This window comes from Alnus glutinosa, chromosome 7, assembly GCF_958979055.1.
Source record: "Alnus glutinosa chromosome 7, dhAlnGlut1.1, whole genome shotgun sequence".
NCBI classification, from domain to species: domain Eukaryota; kingdom Viridiplantae; phylum Streptophyta; class Magnoliopsida; order Fagales; family Betulaceae; genus Alnus; species Alnus glutinosa.
The window spans coordinates 578,443-596,001 of record NC_084892.1 but is presented as its reverse complement, the minus strand read 5'-3'; the positions used below and the strand labels follow the sequence as shown (position 1 = coordinate 596,001).

The 17,559-nt window shown below is 37.7% G+C and overlaps 1 protein-coding gene and 1 pseudogene across 1 annotated transcript; one reads left to right on the top strand and one right to left on the bottom strand.

Annotated features, from left to right (window-relative positions):
* Positions 1-2,009: 2,009 nt before the first annotated feature.
* On the top strand, positions 2,010-4,108 carry LOC133872572 (uncharacterized). The gene has a single exon (XM_062310132.1). It carries the CDS (start codon positions 2,010-2,012, stop codon positions 3,855-3,857), a length of 1,848 nt encoding a protein of 615 aa, XP_062166116.1. The 3' UTR covers positions 3,858-4,108.
* Positions 4,109-4,184: 76 nt separating this feature from the next.
* On the bottom strand, positions 4,185-17,556 carry LOC133872377 (uncharacterized; annotated as a pseudogene).
* Positions 17,557-17,559: the final 3 nt, after the last annotated feature.

Genomic DNA, 17,559 nt, shown 5'->3' with positions numbered 1-17,559 from the left:
TCACATATATGCCAGGCCATCCGATAAGAAGCTATTAATGTCACAACAGAAAAAGAAAAACAATCCATTGATGTCTAAACAAAAGAAAGACACTAAATTGAACATCTTTTTATCTTTGGATATACATCGAGTATGAAGCATGGACTATTAATCTGTTAATCTGATATGAAAGTGATCATCTATATATATATATATATATGGAAGTCAAAAAGGCTGAATGAGTTTGTAAACTAAACTAGTCCAATCACATATATATCAACGAGTATCGATCTAAGATGGAAGACAATGGAAAATATATTTGAGTTCGAGAAATTTGGCAACAGCAGAATAATGAAAGATAATACAATATAATTGACAAATAAATATAAAGCGGAATATAAATAAAGATACAGAATTATAGAAATGGATCTTGTCTATTTCATTTGAAACGGAGAGAAGCCAGTTATAGGCAAATATGAAGGGCAAAATTGTCTCAAATTTAATATAACTGTCTAGTGTCGTTTGAATAGAAGCAACTCTAATTCGTGTCGTTTAGCGTGTTAAACGGTGTCTCTAATCTAGAATCTCAACCCTATGTTTAGTAACGCTTCAAAAACGACACTATTCAAGCAATACTAAACATCCGCAAATGCAAATCTTTTGTTTTCTTCCTTATTGAAGTTGCTTGGCACAAAGGGGTGGAATTAATCGCAAATGCAAATATTTTGTTTTTTTCCCCATGAATTTGCTTGGCACAAAGAGGTGGAATTAATTCACAAATGAAAATCTTTTGCTTTCTTCCCCATGAAGTTGCTTGGCACAAAGGGGTGGAATTCCGCAAATGCAAATCTTTTACTTTTTTTCCCATGAAGTTGCTTGGCACAAAGGGAATTCCAATGGGAGGAATTCCGCAAATGCAAATTTTTTGCTCACAAACATCCTCAGAGCCCATCTCACAACCTAGAGCATTCCTAGTAGTCTCACCAAAATAGTTTTTTTAGCTATTTTGGTGAGCTAATTTGATGAAAATCCTGAAAAACCACTCCCAGCAGCCTCACCATTTTAACCAAAAAAATTTGATGACTAAAATTACTAACCAAATTAGATGAGGCATTTTCACTCAACAATCCACTCACCAAATTTTGTTTCACATTTCTCTCTCACATGATTAGCACACTTTTTTCCTTTTTTCTCTCATTTTCTTCTCCCATCTCTCACACGATAATGTCCTTATTTCATGGATATGAATGATTTTTTGTAAAAAGATTATATAGAGAAAAAATAAATAAATATGAAAAAATTATTATTTAAATGGAATAGTGAATATTGACTAGTTAAAATGGTGAGGCTGCTGCGGGAATTTTAATAAAGTGGCTCACCATAATAAAAAAAGGTGATTTTTAGTTATTTTGGTGAGTAAAATTTGGCGAGGCTAATGCTCTTATATATACAAAAATATTTTTGATAATTGGTAAGAAATAGAACTATCAATTCGAGAGTTGTCAATATGGCTCACAAGCCACAAACTTTACGGGTATAATATTTTCCTCATAATAAATTAACAAACGCCCGCCACAATATCATGTAAAATTAGAAAGAAAGAAAAAAACGGAGAATGAAAGATACAAGTTGAAAAGAAAATTTTGGATTTGGAAAAAGAAAAAAAGCAGTGAAAATCAGAATATACTTGCACCTCCTCACAAGATATGTCTATATATTAATGTAGCTTACAAGTTTAGAATTTATTTCTTTTTTCTCCTTGAAGTTGCTTGAGGCACAAGGTAGTGGAATTCTGAAAATGCCAATCTTTTGCTTTGTTTCTCCTTAAATTTAAGTTACTTGACCGGGCACAAAGCAGTGGAATTGGAGCAAATGCACAATTAATATATTTGGCATTTTCCCCTGCTATCACAACTCTCAAAAACCTGCCAAAAATCTTACCTCCTAATTTGACCTCCCTCCTCCACACGACCAAACACCTGCCACCCACCCACTTACCTCTCCCTTGTTTGCACGTGTAAAAACAAGAGATGGAGATGGAACTTTTTCTAAGAGAGATCTTGAGACGGGCTTTGTTCCTCGACGAGGATGACCATCCATTGAAGATCTTAGAAGAGCTGAAAAATGACGGCAAAGAGGAAGTTGTTTGTGTGTACTGCAACGAACCGGTCGTACTGGGTCTCGCTTTCAAATGCAAGATCTGCCCATTCCTCTGTCATGTATCATGCTTCAAAGAAACTAAGTACTTGGGGTCAACATTTTATTTTCATTTCGGTGGTAGGCATGATCAGTTGATGTTGACAGAAGAGCTGAAAAATGATGGCAAGGAGGGAGTTGATTGTGTGGTGTGCAAGGAGAAAGTAGAGGCGGGTCCCAGATACAAATGCTCCGCTTCTGAATGTAACTTCCAGCTTCACAAATCATGTGCCCAGCTGCCCCGGGAGATGCACCACCCAGAGCACCCAGACCACATCCTTATTCTTCAATTCCCAACAGAATATGCCAGTAAAAGAAATTGTAATGCTTGCCGTAAAAGTTGCGGTAAACGCCTCTTTTACAAGTGCGAGGAGTGCGATTTTATAATTGACATCACATGTGCTACCCGCACACAAGTTAATAATACCGGCGATTGCCAACACACATTCGTCCCGTTCTTTAGGAAGATCCACTTCACTTGTGAAGCCTGTGGTCAGGAAGGCATGGACTTCGTCTCCTCATGTACAATCTGTAGACTATTCATTCACTCGCGATGTGCTGGATTTCCACGCACCATGATAATTTCAAGACACGATCACGCCCTCTCTCTTATTTATTCCCTTCATCATCAAGTCCAGGTTTTTAACAATGTATTTTGTAAATTATGTGGTCAAAAGGTGAAGACGCAGTATGCAGCCTTCTCTTGTCAGGAATGTGATTTTGTAGCACATTTGTACTGTGCAAAAGCATGTATATGCGAGTCGCTGCCTGAGAAATCTGTAGATGTTATGGAGAAGATCAACCCAGGTGAGATACACCATTTTAGCCATCCACATAATTTAATTCTTAGCCATGATCAAGAAGTCCTGTATGATAAGCTGTGTGATGGTTGTATGCATTTTATAATCTCGGCCCCGTTCTACAACTGTACGCGATGCGACTTCTTTCTTCACACTACATGTGCTCAACTACCAAAAGAGAAGAAACACATACTTCATCAACACACACTCGCCCTCCTCCCAAATGCACCTTATCCTTATGGATCATTCCGTTGCAATGCTTGTGGCTATATTCGTCATGGCTTCACCTATAGTTGTGTCACGTGCTCTTTTGATATGGACGTTCAATGTTGTTCAATTCTAAAAACCCTGGAACATGAAGGTCACCAACACTCACTCTTCCTTCGCGTAAGTTCTGATAAAAAATGCAGTGCTTGTGGTAACGAATACCAGTATTGCAACGATAGGGGGATATTTGTATGCACTGCTTGTGATTTCGCTTTGGATTTTAAATGTGCAACACTTCCACTCGTAGCTAGGCACAGATATGACAAACACCCCCTTGCACTCACCTACGCTACTAAAGACAATTTTGAAGAACATTATTGTCTGATTTGCGAAAAAGAAATGAATCAAAAGCACTGGTTTTATTATTGTGCAACATGTGACTTTCCTGCTCATTCCCAATGCGTTCTAGGAAATTATCCATACATCAAGTTTGAAAGTACTTTCAAAAATGAAGAACTTCACCAACACCCTCTCACCTATGTTCGAAAGACAGAGTACTCGACTCCGTGTGATGCCTGTGGCAAGACTTTTGATGGTATGGCCCTACAATGCTCTCAATGCAAGTTGAACGTCCACTGGTGGTATTCTTGTTTGAAAGAATTATTTGATATTTGATTAAGTGCTACGTCTGTAACATTGCATGGTCGTATGAGCAAGTTTGGTTGTAGAGTTGGTAATTGAGTCCATTAAGTTGCGGTTTATTGGGTACAATAAAGCTATGCAATTGTGATTGCTTCAGCAATCGTTTAGTTTATCCCTTTCTAAGTTTGGAGTTCATTTGGGTCGGAAATTTATCTTGAAGTCTGATTAGAACAATTATGAGTATTTATTGTGTTGAATTAGTCTTTTATTTCTATTGTTAATGTAATCTTTATTTCAAGAGTTGATAAAATCATCAGCCATTATTTTCCACACATATAGGAATCAATCTATATCACTAAATTTTAGGAAGAAATAATAATTACTAATGGTATAAAAAAAAATACACAAAAAAGAAAAAACTATTTATACGGATCAATCTTGAAGCAAATAAAGAACTAAATACTACACTTTGGATCAAAATTTAATTGCCCCACCAATACATACGTACTATCCAAGCATGCAGAAATGTGCTGTAAGGCAACTGATGACCGTTGTACATTTCGTTGAGACAAGAATGAAACTTTGTAGTAAACAGAACCTCCTACCGATTGTCTGCTTCAACTCAGGATACGCTTGATATAGTTTTTCTTGCCCCCAAATCATGTCCAAGCATGCCTATCACTTCATTTCGTCTGTCTCTTCTTTTTCCCTTTTTCTTCTCTTGTCTCTAACCTTTCATCTAAAGGTTTTGAATGTTGTGCACGAATCTCTAGTAACTTTGATTTTGCATCTCGACAAAGTGCATCAGACCTTGAAGCCTTCAGTTGCTAAAATATCAAATTGAAAATCAGCCTATGTCATTTATATGTTTTTCTTTCATTTATATTTTCGGCCAAGCATCTCATTTTGAATTCAATAGGCAAGAGACAATGAACAAATACACGAACCTTTAGATGTTCCATAGCTGCAAGGTTGAAACCAAGTCTATCTTTGCATTCCTGACAGAAATTCAACCATCATCTTGTCAATGATATATCTCAAGTCGCTCTGTTTTCTTATCGTATCATATATATATATATATACACACTTGAACAATAACAAGGCAAGATCCAAGGGCTAGCATCATATACACGGGACCAATTCAAAATCAACTTGTCTCATCCATACGCCGTTTGATATGCAATGACGAGTCTTGAGGGAGATTAGAAACAGATTTGATGAGATCAAATTTAACACAGATCAGCACATATATTACAAACACAGATCAAATTTTTCTTTAGTTGATCCACAGATTCCATGCTAGTGCTTTCCTCAAAGATGCATTATACAATTTCATGTGCAAGAAATCATCAGTTTAACAAATGTTGCCATCCTATTCCACCAGACAGATTAAAGACATAAAATGCTAGAACTGACAAAACGCTAGACGGCACAATAGCTTGAAAATGTAACAGTGGCAGTTCTAATGTAGCTAATTTTGCAATTTCAAACATCATCCAATCTCCACACTTATTGCATGTTAGTCATGGAAGTTATAATGTACACCAGTTTTAGTGTTCTCGTTGCATATATCTTAAATGGCTATACAATGTTTTTTTTCCTTGTTTTGGCCAGATGACCAGTTACATATCAAGGTAGGAGTAAGTTTAGTCGGTTAATACAAAGTGATGAGAGGCTTTAATATTTATTGCACAAATGAAAGAAATCAGTCTGGACATTCAGATTAGTAAACTAATGGTGTTAGTAGCCATGCTGGACTAGGGCATCATAAGAAGAAACACTTGTTTACGGTGGATTTCCTGTTTGGCTCAGTCTATGCATCAGACAAAACACACATTTCTGGTTTCATTTTTACTTCCTTGCGCTACTATAGTAATACCGTACAGACTAACGACTACAAATTGGAACTTAATAAATACATATTTTACATTAACACAGATTGGCCAAGACTGTAACATGGAGATTAGCAACCCCAGAGACATGTTTGCTCAAGTCCTTCACCTCACGTGTAATAAAATGCAGATTAAAAATATAATTTCTAATCGTATAAATACTTTACTAAAAAGAGCATTCACCTTGTAAAACTCTTTAGTACAAAACTCTATGCCTATGCTTACCTTGACTCTTGCATACAGAATGTCCTTAAGAACTGTCAACACGGGTCTAGCAGCTGGTGTTGTTACCAACTGATTATAATGTGTCTGTAGTAGCACTGTAGAAACCCTGCAAACAAGATCAATCTGCAAAAGACAATGCAATTAATTGGATTACATCAACTAATAAAAGCCTATTCTCTTCTAGCATTCTAGGTCAAGAGACAAAATACAGAAACAGATCTAATCTCTTCCACGAGCTAACATTTAAAAGGACATAGTACAGGCAGATGCCATCTCCTACCCAGATGTATCAAGTAATGAACAAATGAATTTGCATTCTCTCGGATGAGTTTTCTCAAGTTTCCAAGTGCCTTCCAATTTTTAAAATTAATTTTTTGTTTCTTATGATTTGTTTATGACTGGGGACTCCCCTTCCCCCAAGGGGCCAATTACTTTTCTTTTTTCTTTTTTCTAAAAAAAAAAAAAACAAAAAAAAAAAGTACTTTTTAGGAGAAACTTCACTAACTCCCTGATTTACCACAACTTTTTCAATGTCCTCCCCAGACTTCAAATTTTTGAGATGTGGGGTACTGATTTATCAACCCCTTTCCATCACCACATCCATTAGGATTTTTCGTAAAATTCTAACAAAAGAAACACAGTGACCAAAATACCCCATCAAAATTTTTTTTTAAAAGTAAAAGATGACTCACGGCCATGCCGTGGGTTGTTTTCCTTTTTCATTTATTTTATTTTATTTTATCTTTTCATTTTTTATTTTTTTTTTACTTTTTTTAATTTAAATTTTAGTTTTTTATTTTTTTAAGCTAAGGGCATAGTTGTATCTTTCAAAATTTTACATTTACATGCTAGCCGTTGAAGTTAACAAAAAATCATACAGTAGGAGAGAATGAAAAGGGTTGATAAATCATAACCCAACATTGCAAATTTTTTAAGACAATGAAAAAAGCGTAGTAGTGAAGTTTCCTCTACTTTCTATTTGACATAACACGGAAGAGAATAATGGTTACAGTGACAAAGAATGATTCTAAAATTGAAAATAGGGGCACACTAACGCAAACAAACAATGAAAAAGTCGATAACAAAGAGAGAGAGAGAGAGAGAGAGAGAGAGAGAGAAAATATTCTAGTTGATAGTCTATTAAAATGTTAATCATATGACATTTACAAGCATGTGCAATCTATGTATATCCAAGCATGCCTATGTTTCTGCAACTTGATAAGGAAGATAAGCCTACCTTTTCGAGATTTGAAGTCCAATCCTTCAAGTAAGACATAAGCTTCAAAGCATCAGAGAACGGTAAAGCCTGCACAGGAAGACACTTGCAGTTAAACTTCTCATGTTAATGATCTAGATAGAAAAGGGGAATCCTAACCAAACCAAGCATAATTGCACAATAACATCTAGTGGCACAAGGAAAATAAAGATTCAGTTTTCTGTCCACTTAATAGAGTCATCTAACTTTCAGGGGCAAGATCCAAAGTTCTTATTTTTTCAACTTTTACTTTGTTGGATCAGCAAAGAAGGTTTCAAAAACCAATTGATCTTTAACCAACAAAAGGTGCACAGGAATTCTTTTTCGACATCAGTTTAGGAGAAAACTATAACATACAAGCTTTCACAAGCCCCAAAAAAAACAACTTATGAGAAAAATACAATATCAGATGGTGGAAGTATCACATGTGAAAAGTCTGGTGAGGGTAGTAGGCCTGCTATGAGAGAGTTCTCTGAGCTGGGTCTCATGGATTTTCCTCTCGCTGAGGGTTCTTTTACTTGGTCACGTACTTTTGATCCCCCTGTTTGGTCTAGGATTGATCGCTTTTTAGTCTCCCCTGATTGGGAAGCTCGGTTTCCTGTGTCGTCTCAAAAGAGGCTTCCTCGCCTTTATTTAGACCAATTTCCGATTCTTCTTGATTGTGGTGACTTCTCTAGGGGGAACAGATCCTTCAAATTTGAGAACATGTGGCTTAAAGCAGAAGGATTTGTGGGGAAGGTGAAAGAATGGTGGGATTCTTACTCGTTCCAAGGTACCTCTAGTTTTGCCTTTGCTTGTAAACTAAAGGCCCTGAAAAAGAATTTGAAGATTTGGAATGAAGAGGTTTTTGGTAAGGTAGAAAGGAACAAGAGGAAGTTGTTTGAAGAACTTCAAGCTTTTGATACTATTGAAGGAAGTAGGGCTTTAGTTGAGGAGGAGCTTCACAAGAAGACAGAGATAGTCAGAGAGATAGAGAGGTGTACTCTTTTGGAGGAGGTGAGCTGGCGGCAGAAATCAAGAGTCTTGTGGTTAAAAGAAGGGGACAAGAGTACTAAACTCTTCCACTCCATAGCAAATTCAAACAGAAGGTACAACTCTATTGACTCTTTATTGATTGGAGATACTCTTTCTTCTAATAAGACAGAAATTGGCGATCACGTGGTTGAGTTCTACCAAAAGCTCTTTCATGAGCCGAGTAGGTGGAGGCCTAGGGTGGATGGTATTTCCTTTGATTCTACTTCAGATTCTGATGCTAGCTGGTTAGAGAGAGCGTTCGAAGAGGAGGTCAAGAAGGTAGTGTCAGCTATGAATGGTGATAAGGCACCGAGTCCTGATGGCTTTTCTATGGCCTTCTTCCAAGCGTGCTAGGATGTCGTGAGAGTGGACATTATGAAGGTTTTTGATGCGTTTCATGCCAATGGTCTGTTTGAGAAGAGCCTGAATGCTTCGTTTATTTCTCTTATTCCAAAAGTTCCAGGGGCCAACTCCATCAAAGATTTCCAGCCTATTAGTTTGGTGGGAGGCATCTACAAGATTATGGCTAAAGTTCTAGCAAACAAATTGAAGTCAGTCTTGGAGAAGGTCATTTCCAAATCTCAGAGCGCTTTTATCAAAGGGAGGCAGATTCTTGATCCGATTCTTATTGCTAATGAATGCATTGATAGTAGGCTTAGATCGGGGGTGCCAGGCATCATTTGCAAAATGGACTTGGAGAAAGCATACGATCATGTTAACTGGGATTTTCTTTTGTATATGTTGAGGTGTGGCTTTGGGGAAAAGTGGTGTAGGTGGATAGCTCATTGTATCTCAACTGTGCGGTTTTCGGTGTTAATCAATGGCTCCCCTTTTGGTTTTTTCAGTAGCTCTCGAGGACTGAGACAAGGGGATCCTTTGTCACTCTTTTGTTTGTTTTTGTGATGGAAGCCTTGAGCCGAGTGATCTCAACTGCAGTTAGGGGGGGATTGTCGGAAGGTTTTAAAATAGGTGACGCAGATTTTTCGTATCTTCTGTTTGCAGATGATACTCTGATTTTTTGTAGTGCTCATTCTTCTCAGTTACGTAATCTACGGAGTCTCTTCCTCCTGTTTGAAGCAGCTTCGGGTCTGAAGGTTAATTTGACAAAGTCAAATTTAATTCCAGTGGGGCATGTTGATCAAGCGAAAAGGCTAGCCGACATTTTAGGGTGTGGGTTTGCTACTTTGTCGGTTAAGTATCTTGGTCTTCCTTTGGGGGCTTCCTATAAGTCCACTCATATTTGGGACGGGGTTGTTGAGAAGATTGAACATCGTTTGGCTAGTTGGAAAAGGATGTACCTTTCTAAGGGTTGCAAAGTAACCCTTATTAAGAGTACCATTGCCAATGTGCCTACTTACTTTTTGTCTCTGTTTCATCTCCTAAGGAGTGTTGCTGCTCGCTTAGAGAATCTACAACGGGATTTTCTTTGGGGTGGATTGGGTGAAGAATCTAAATTTCACTTGGTGAGGTGGTCGAAAGTCTGTTCCCCAATTTCAGATGGAGGGTTGGGTATTCGGAATTTGTTATTGTTCAACCATGTTTTGTTAGGTAAATGGTTGTGGCGGTATGGAATAGAGAGAGAAGCTTGGTGGAGAGTTGCGGTGGATCCCAAGTCTGGTAGTTTGTGGGGTGGGTGGTGTTCCCGCGAGCCTGTAGGTGCTCATGGGGTAGGGCTGTGGAAGAATATCAGGAAAAGGTGGGGGATTTTCTCTGGTCTCTCTAGATTGGAGGTGGGGGATGGGGCTAGGACAAAATTTTGGCATGATCTATGGTGCAGGGATAGGGTGTTGAAGGAAGCTTTTCCTGTTCTTTTTGGTATTGCGCGGATGAAAGATGCTTCCATTGCGGATAATATGGAGGTGTTGGGCGGCTCTATCCAGTGGAATGTAAGCTTTGTTAGAGAGGCGCATGACTGGGAAGTGGGTGTCTTTGCATCCTTCTTTCATGTGTTGCATTTAGCCATGGTGAGTAGAGATCGTGCTGAAAGGCTTAGGTGGGTCCCTTCCAAGAAAGGGGTGTTCAAGGTTAAGTCCTATTTTAGCTCCTTGGCCGGCTGTGAGGGTAGTCATTTTCCTTGGAAGAGTGTGTGGAGGACTCAGGCTCCTTCGAGGGCGGCATTCTTCGCGTGGTCGGCAGCCATTGGAAAGATTCTTACAGCGGATAATCTCAGGAATCAAAAGATCAAGATGCTACTTGTGCAAAAAAGACAAGGAAACTGTAGACCAACTTCTTCATTGTGATGTGGCTTCTACTTTGTGGAATCATATCTTTTCTCGGTTTGGTATGTCTTGGGTTATGCCTAGGAGAGTTGTCGATTTATTTGCATGTAGGTGGAAGGCGGGTAGGTCAAGGAGTGCTGCAATTTGGAAGATGGTGCCTATTTGCATTCTTTGGTGTGCTTGGAAGGAGAGAAATATTAGGTATTTTGAAGACTTGGAGAATTCCATGGAGAATATTGTTGCATTGTTTTTTCACATGTTGTATCTTTGGACGGAGGCTTTTTTGTCACCCGTGTCTATTAGCTTTTTTGATTTTCTTGTTCGTTTTTCTTTGCCTTCTTAGGAGTTTATTTGTGTATACTTCCAGTGTACTTAGAGGGGCGCCTTACGCTTTTTATAAAATTTCATTTACTTATAAAAAAATTAAAAAATTAAAAAAAAAAGTATCACGTGTGTTCCAGTGGCAAGGTTTCAATGAGCAATGCCTAATACAATTGAATTCGTCAAGATAAGGTAGAAGAATTACAGCTAATTTTTCCAAACGGGGAGAGATCTTAAGTTGGATGTCAAGAATCATGGTTGGACCATTATGTGTCATGTGCTTCATTGTATTAAGATAAGGACAGAATTTCTTACAAACTAGTTTGTAGGAAACTCTTACAAACCAGCCTCTAAAAACGATATGTATCCTTTAAGCTATTAAAAAAGCATGTGAGAAACACATGCTATTAAAAAAGTAAGCCAATGTTTCTCACACACTAAAAGACATCACAATTTTTGTTTCCTTAAGATAAAATGACAAAACACCCGGATGGACCATGATTTAAATTTAGGGAATACTGGCTAAAGGGATTAAACTTATCAAATTTTAAGGTTGAAATCAGTGATTTCCACTCGTTTATTTGTTGAGTGCCCATCCAGGGCAATTTCTTTAAAATTGATAAACCCGTTCCACATAAAATGATAGATGCTTTAGTTCAACTGCTTTACATTGATTACTACTTAGTTCCTGACTTCACTATATAAGAACAACAGGATATTAGTGCTGCTAACTTACCAGCAACGCAGGCTCCAAATCACTAGTGTGAACATTAGAAAATGCGCGGAGAACATAATCAGATGGTGAGAGCCCGAGTATAATAATATTTGGTTGGAATTCCGTAATTTTCCACTGGAATTCTCCTCCTGAATGTTAAAAGGCCAATCAAATCAATGCGAATATTAATGAATCTGAGATCACGTAACAGATATTCCATGAGGTTAAGTCACCAAAATGATATATACATTTCAAATAAATTGTTGGGTGGGAGGGGTTGGGTAGGGGGTTATATGTGCATTTGTGTGTCTATGTATCCAGTAAAGACGCCACTCATAAAAAAAAAATAATAAATAAATAAATAATAAAATATGAAAAAAAACTGGGTAAAATTTGCAGAAGGTGATTTTTGTAAAATAAATGGATCCAAACATCATTTTTCTCTATGTCACCAAATGCTCATTATGGGTAGGCCCCCACCAAAAAAATCGCTTCATGCCCTCCAAGAAATGGAAACAAACAGATACATGGACTTCAGTGAGACCAAATTGGTAACAATAATGGAAACTAAATTTACCTCATGTTCAGCAATACGCTTCATTTCTACCTCCGCTATGTCTAGTGCATCAATAATTATGTCAGTTGCTGTAAGGGTTTCCTGAGTCTTCTTTCCTGCTAAGGCCACAGCCCCCTCCTCAGGGACTTCTTCCTTGGGCACATACCTGTTTTCAAATGCATTGTCAAGGTCAGACTCGAACATCTCTTCCAACCTTTTTTCTTTCTCTTCCTGCAGATTCAATGCACATTTTGTTTGGTTAAACATTAGTCACGAAAATCGCTTTATCAGAATTAAGGGTTCTATTATTCCTTTTAATTAATGAAACAATTTTAGAATCAAAGTAAAAACAAGGAGTAAATACCTCAATGAAAAATGGTTCTTCAGTACGATCCCAACGACGTATGGATCAGTCATGAGATCCAGTGACAATGAAATCGCCCCGATTGCTGATAGCAAGACACTGAACATTCGCATGATGTCCCTCAAGAGTTAAAAGCAACTCAAATTTATCAGCATCCCAGTATTTGACTAGGCGATCTTTCCCCACACTGAACATGTAATGGGTATTTCGTACAAATTGTACTGCCATAACACTGTCATGTAAATAGCTCATCAGAATTGTTTTATAAGACTAATGCAAATTCTAAAGAAACATCTTTTTACATTTAATTTTATCATTGTGCAGCACCTATCAGCATGAGCAAAAATGGACTTATGGCAATCACCAAAATCCAAACCCCAAATCTTCAAATTTTTGTCCATAGAGCCAGTCACCATCAGATCACCATTAGATGAAATATCCATACATAGTACAGGTAGCTTGTGACCATATAAGGAAAGAAAAAATTTGAGTGAATGCATAAAGAAAACCTGCAAAGGGCATAGATAACTCCATCAGAAAGATGTAACTGACACCAAAGCAAATAAAGAAGCTCCACATACAAAAACAAGATATTACGTTCCAATAGGAAAAACAAAATAATAATAATAATAAAAATCAAATTATTAGAAGTTTTCATCAAAAGCATATACAAGGAGAATCGACAGTAGTCCATCAACCATTTAGTCCAATATCCCTCCTTGTTGTCTTTGTTTAGAAATGGCAATGCTTCACCAATGATTGAACACTCCAAAGCTACGTCTTCAATTAGAGAACAAGAACCACATATCCCTTTTACAGATTTTGTAATTTACTTGTTTGGACTTACTCGTTCAAGCACCTTGAACATGTACAAGCTTGTATCTTCACACTAACACATTTGCTTCCATTTCTACAAGTTATGATTGGCAAGTGGTACGCACATGTGATACATTTGGTCCAAGTTGTTCACTTATAAATTTCAAGTAGCAAGTCATGATACACAACTGGCTTCATTTTGTAAGCTTTCAACAATTTTATCTAATCTTCATGGGTATCCCAGAAATCCAACACAACCATAGAGATGGGAAAGTTTAAAAGCATATTTCACAGAACTAGAAAGACTCTATAGGTCCCTTCTAATGGTTTTTGGTCCAGTTTACCATAACCCTCAGTCAACTTGAGAGGTAGATAACTCTCTTCCTTAGGCTTCTTGGAGACAAATGAGAAGAGATGAAACTAACTAAATTAGCAATTTAACACCATCTGATTCAGAAGAAAACTGATAATGATGCTACCCTAGCGATTTCTCATTTCCTACGTGGCATGGATAGAGGTACAACTGTTTGTGCGTCAAGTCCTTTGACAAATCCCCAAACTTTGGGATACAGTGCTGACTTGTACGATTGTTTCCTTAAATCTCTCTTCGAATGAATCTATGTTAACGCTCTTTTTGAAGCCTCTAACTTTGCAGATATGCGTGCCCATTTTCCTTGTTCCTCTCTCTCTCTCTCTCAAAATGGATCATCAACATCATGATCCCCCTTGGTCAGATAAAAAAACCAGAGATCGAAGTAATCATCTGCGCCGCTGAAAGATCGTGTTTTCTCTTATATACTTCATCTATACTTTGTTGCACCCCTTACGCTTTTTATAAATTTGCTTTACTTGTCAAAAAAAAAAAAAGGTGATGACCCATAAAGGGGTCCAAAAGGTGGTTATTAATAAATGTGTGAAAATGTAGGATTAGAGGACTAATGATTCAAAACAAAATGGCATTGGACGAAGAACACAATTCAAAATGTCAAAAATGTTTAGCAATTCAAATTTCAAAACTACAAGGATCTCTCAATTACCAACTAGCAAGAATCTTATACATGGAACCTATCAAACCAAACAATGAAACTAAACCAAAATCTGTAAGGTTGAGTTGGTCAGACCTTCACTGTACAATCCAAGAGTGCAACAGCAATATATTTAGCATCAGGGCTTACTGCAACCACAAAAACATCATCGTTCATCTTCATAGACTTCACATTTGAAACTGTTAGGTGCTTAGTATCCTGCAAAACAAACAGAGACAGTATAACCCTTTTTTATAAGTAAATCAACTTTATTAGAAAGTGTAGAAGGGCGCAAGCCAATACACAAAAAGAATACAAGAATGACCCCAATTAGGGAGAAAAAGAAGAACAAAAGACCATAAAACCCGCAAAGCTAGAAAAGCGAAGGCTTTCATCAAATAAATCATCCATCATAAAAATCCAGATAAATCATGAGATTTAAACCTTACCAAAAAAAAAAAAGCAACAGAATGACACTTCCAAGTGTGGCACTATGATTACATCTGATGCTAGAGATATTTTCCTTACTTTGTTGAAATGACACGACCATTTACAAGCAACCAGAGCAGATCACCTGAGTTCATGTGTTATCAGAGATATCCATGAATTTCAGAAAAATGGAAAAGGCATCAAAGGGTTTACCTTTTCAAATGAACAGCACCTTAAGAGAAAGTGGAAGGTCCATCGTCATTATCATTTAATAATATAATGCTGGAAGTAATAGGACCTTTTTTATAAGTACAATGTTGTTCATAAAAAAGAGTTTCAACTTGGACAAATATCCTAAATAACAGATAATGACGTACAATACAAAACTTAGAAATGTTAAGAGTTGAACGTAAGAAGAACATACTTGACCAGATTTTTGTTTAATCTGGTATTCCCAGAACTTAACATCACGATCCGCACTTCCTGTGACAAAACCATTTTCATTTGGAATCGCCGCAATTGACCTAATAGAACCACCATGAGCTTCTACTGCTTCAAAGCATGTTCCACTCCTGACGTCAATAATTTCTATAGTTCCTTTATCAGTTCCAACAAGTGCATACTTGTTCTGAGGAATAATTAAACCACATAGTCCGTTGCCAGACTCAATAGTTCGGAGGCAAGCACCATTACTTGGATTCCAGATCTTTACTGCCTTGTGACTAGTTGACATCAAAAAAGAGTTGTCTGAACTAAGTGTTACACTTTTGACATCAGAACGGTGTCCTTGGAGCTTCACAGCAAGTGCTTTTGACCAGCCACTTCCTTCAATGGAATAAAATTCCAATAGATTGTCGTTCAAAGACACCGCTAAAGTAGCCACCAAATTCTTTGGAGTAACTGGACAGAAAGAAATGGAGCATATTTTTTTGCTAGCTCGAACAGTATGAAGAAGCTTAAAAACATCAGCAGCAGTAACCAACGGGGCATTTCCTTCCTCTCCAGTGCCAAGATTTGTATTACCATTTTCCATAACCCCAACTGCCCCTTTTGCAGATTCTTTTACTTTCTTCCGATGAAGCCTACGTTTCGCTTTACGCTTTGCTTTAGCCTCATCCAGTATGTCGAATATCACTACTGTCTTTCCTGCAACTTGGCAAGCAAGCAAATTTCCTGATTTGTTGAATCACAGTAGAGACCCTATCTTTGTTTTGTCGCTGAATTTCTCCAAATGGCTTCAAAATATCCCATTTATTTTGAGTCGATGAATCTCCATTGTTCACAACTTCAGTTCCCTTTGTAGTAGCTAAAGATTGTCCATCCACCAAGTCATGCTTAATTGTGTAAAATCGAAGTTCCACATCTGCAGACCCACTGGCCAGAAATCTTTCCTCTGGGTCAACGTCTATGGACCATATTTCACTGTGATGACCACTTACTATTTGCATACAGTGCTGTATTTCAAGATCCCACACTCTCAAGAACTTGTCTTTGGAGGAACTAACAAGTGTTTTACCAGAATCTAAGAAAACAAGATCAGTTACCTACAATAAGTGAAAGCAAATAAACAATAATCACAATTTATACAGAGTGCAAGATAGATAAATTAAGAAAACAATAGGGATGAGCAAGCTAAGCCCAGCAGCCATCTGAGTATACAGGTTTAATTGAAAAGCTGTAATGATAAACCTGGTCACGAACTCACGATGCCCGTGAAGCCGATACAGGCCAGTCTCGCCAACCACATCCCATAATATTATATCGTTATCCTTGCTTCCAGATGCAAGCAACGATCCAAGCTTATTGTATCGAAGCACAGTCACAGCCCCCTTATGTCCATTCAATGTGGTCTCACAAGTTCCTTTGTCGCTATCCCAAATTCTTATGCTGCCATCTGCATATCCACTTGCAATCTGCAATCAAAAACTCTTCCTCTTACATCAACAGAGCACAAAAATTCATCAATTCACAATTAGAGAATTGGTAAATAACACCGTATTTAAAAAATAAAATATATATATATATATATAGCAAACAATAAGCAACAAGTACTGAATTCATAGGTTCCAAACTCAATATTCTCAAGTTACCTTTCACCTTTCCATAGCTCATTTGTTATCAACCAAAAAAGAAAACCTTTCTCTTTTTTTCTTTTTTCTTTTTTCTTTTTTGCAGGAAATGAAATTGAACTTTTAGAATATTAAATCCTAAATTCTCAATATTGGAACCCAGTAGAGCTAGAACCAAAACCTCCACATGGAATTGTGAGTGATAAATGAACGTTAGATGTTAAAATCTCAGAATGATTATCAAATAAATATTGGGGAAGAAATCATTCATAATACCAAAAAAACTGCAAGGTTTGTCACTAAAAATACTGGAAAACTTGAAATTCAAACTCGTGGTGAATTTCTTTCTTATTATACAGGAACCAATACACGTAGTGTAAGTATATCATTATTAGACTTAAACCTTAGTATCTCATTTTTCAGACTTCAAAACATTCAAAACTAAGAAAAAATTTTAAAGAAATCTCTTTTATTTCTCTTGCGTTTTCGTCGCCTCGCTTTCTCGGCAACCAAACCAATACCAAGGGAAAACAAAAAAGAATAAGAAAAAAGCTTCTACCAGAGAAGAAGAAAGCGAAGAAGCAATGGAGGTGACGGCGAGAGAAGGACCGCGAGAGGCGGGCGAAGGGGCTAGGGTTTTGGTGCAGAGGCCCTGCCGCACGTGCCACACGCCCACCTTCTCCAGCGCCGGAGCCAGGAGGTGCTTCCCGGAGCTGTCGTACACTATGTTGGCCTCACCGGATACGATGACTCCGAAGGCCGCCGCCGGCTCGTACCGAAAGTACGCCTTCACCATCGCTGCTAAGCTGCTATGGCGGGTTTTGGTTTTCCCTGC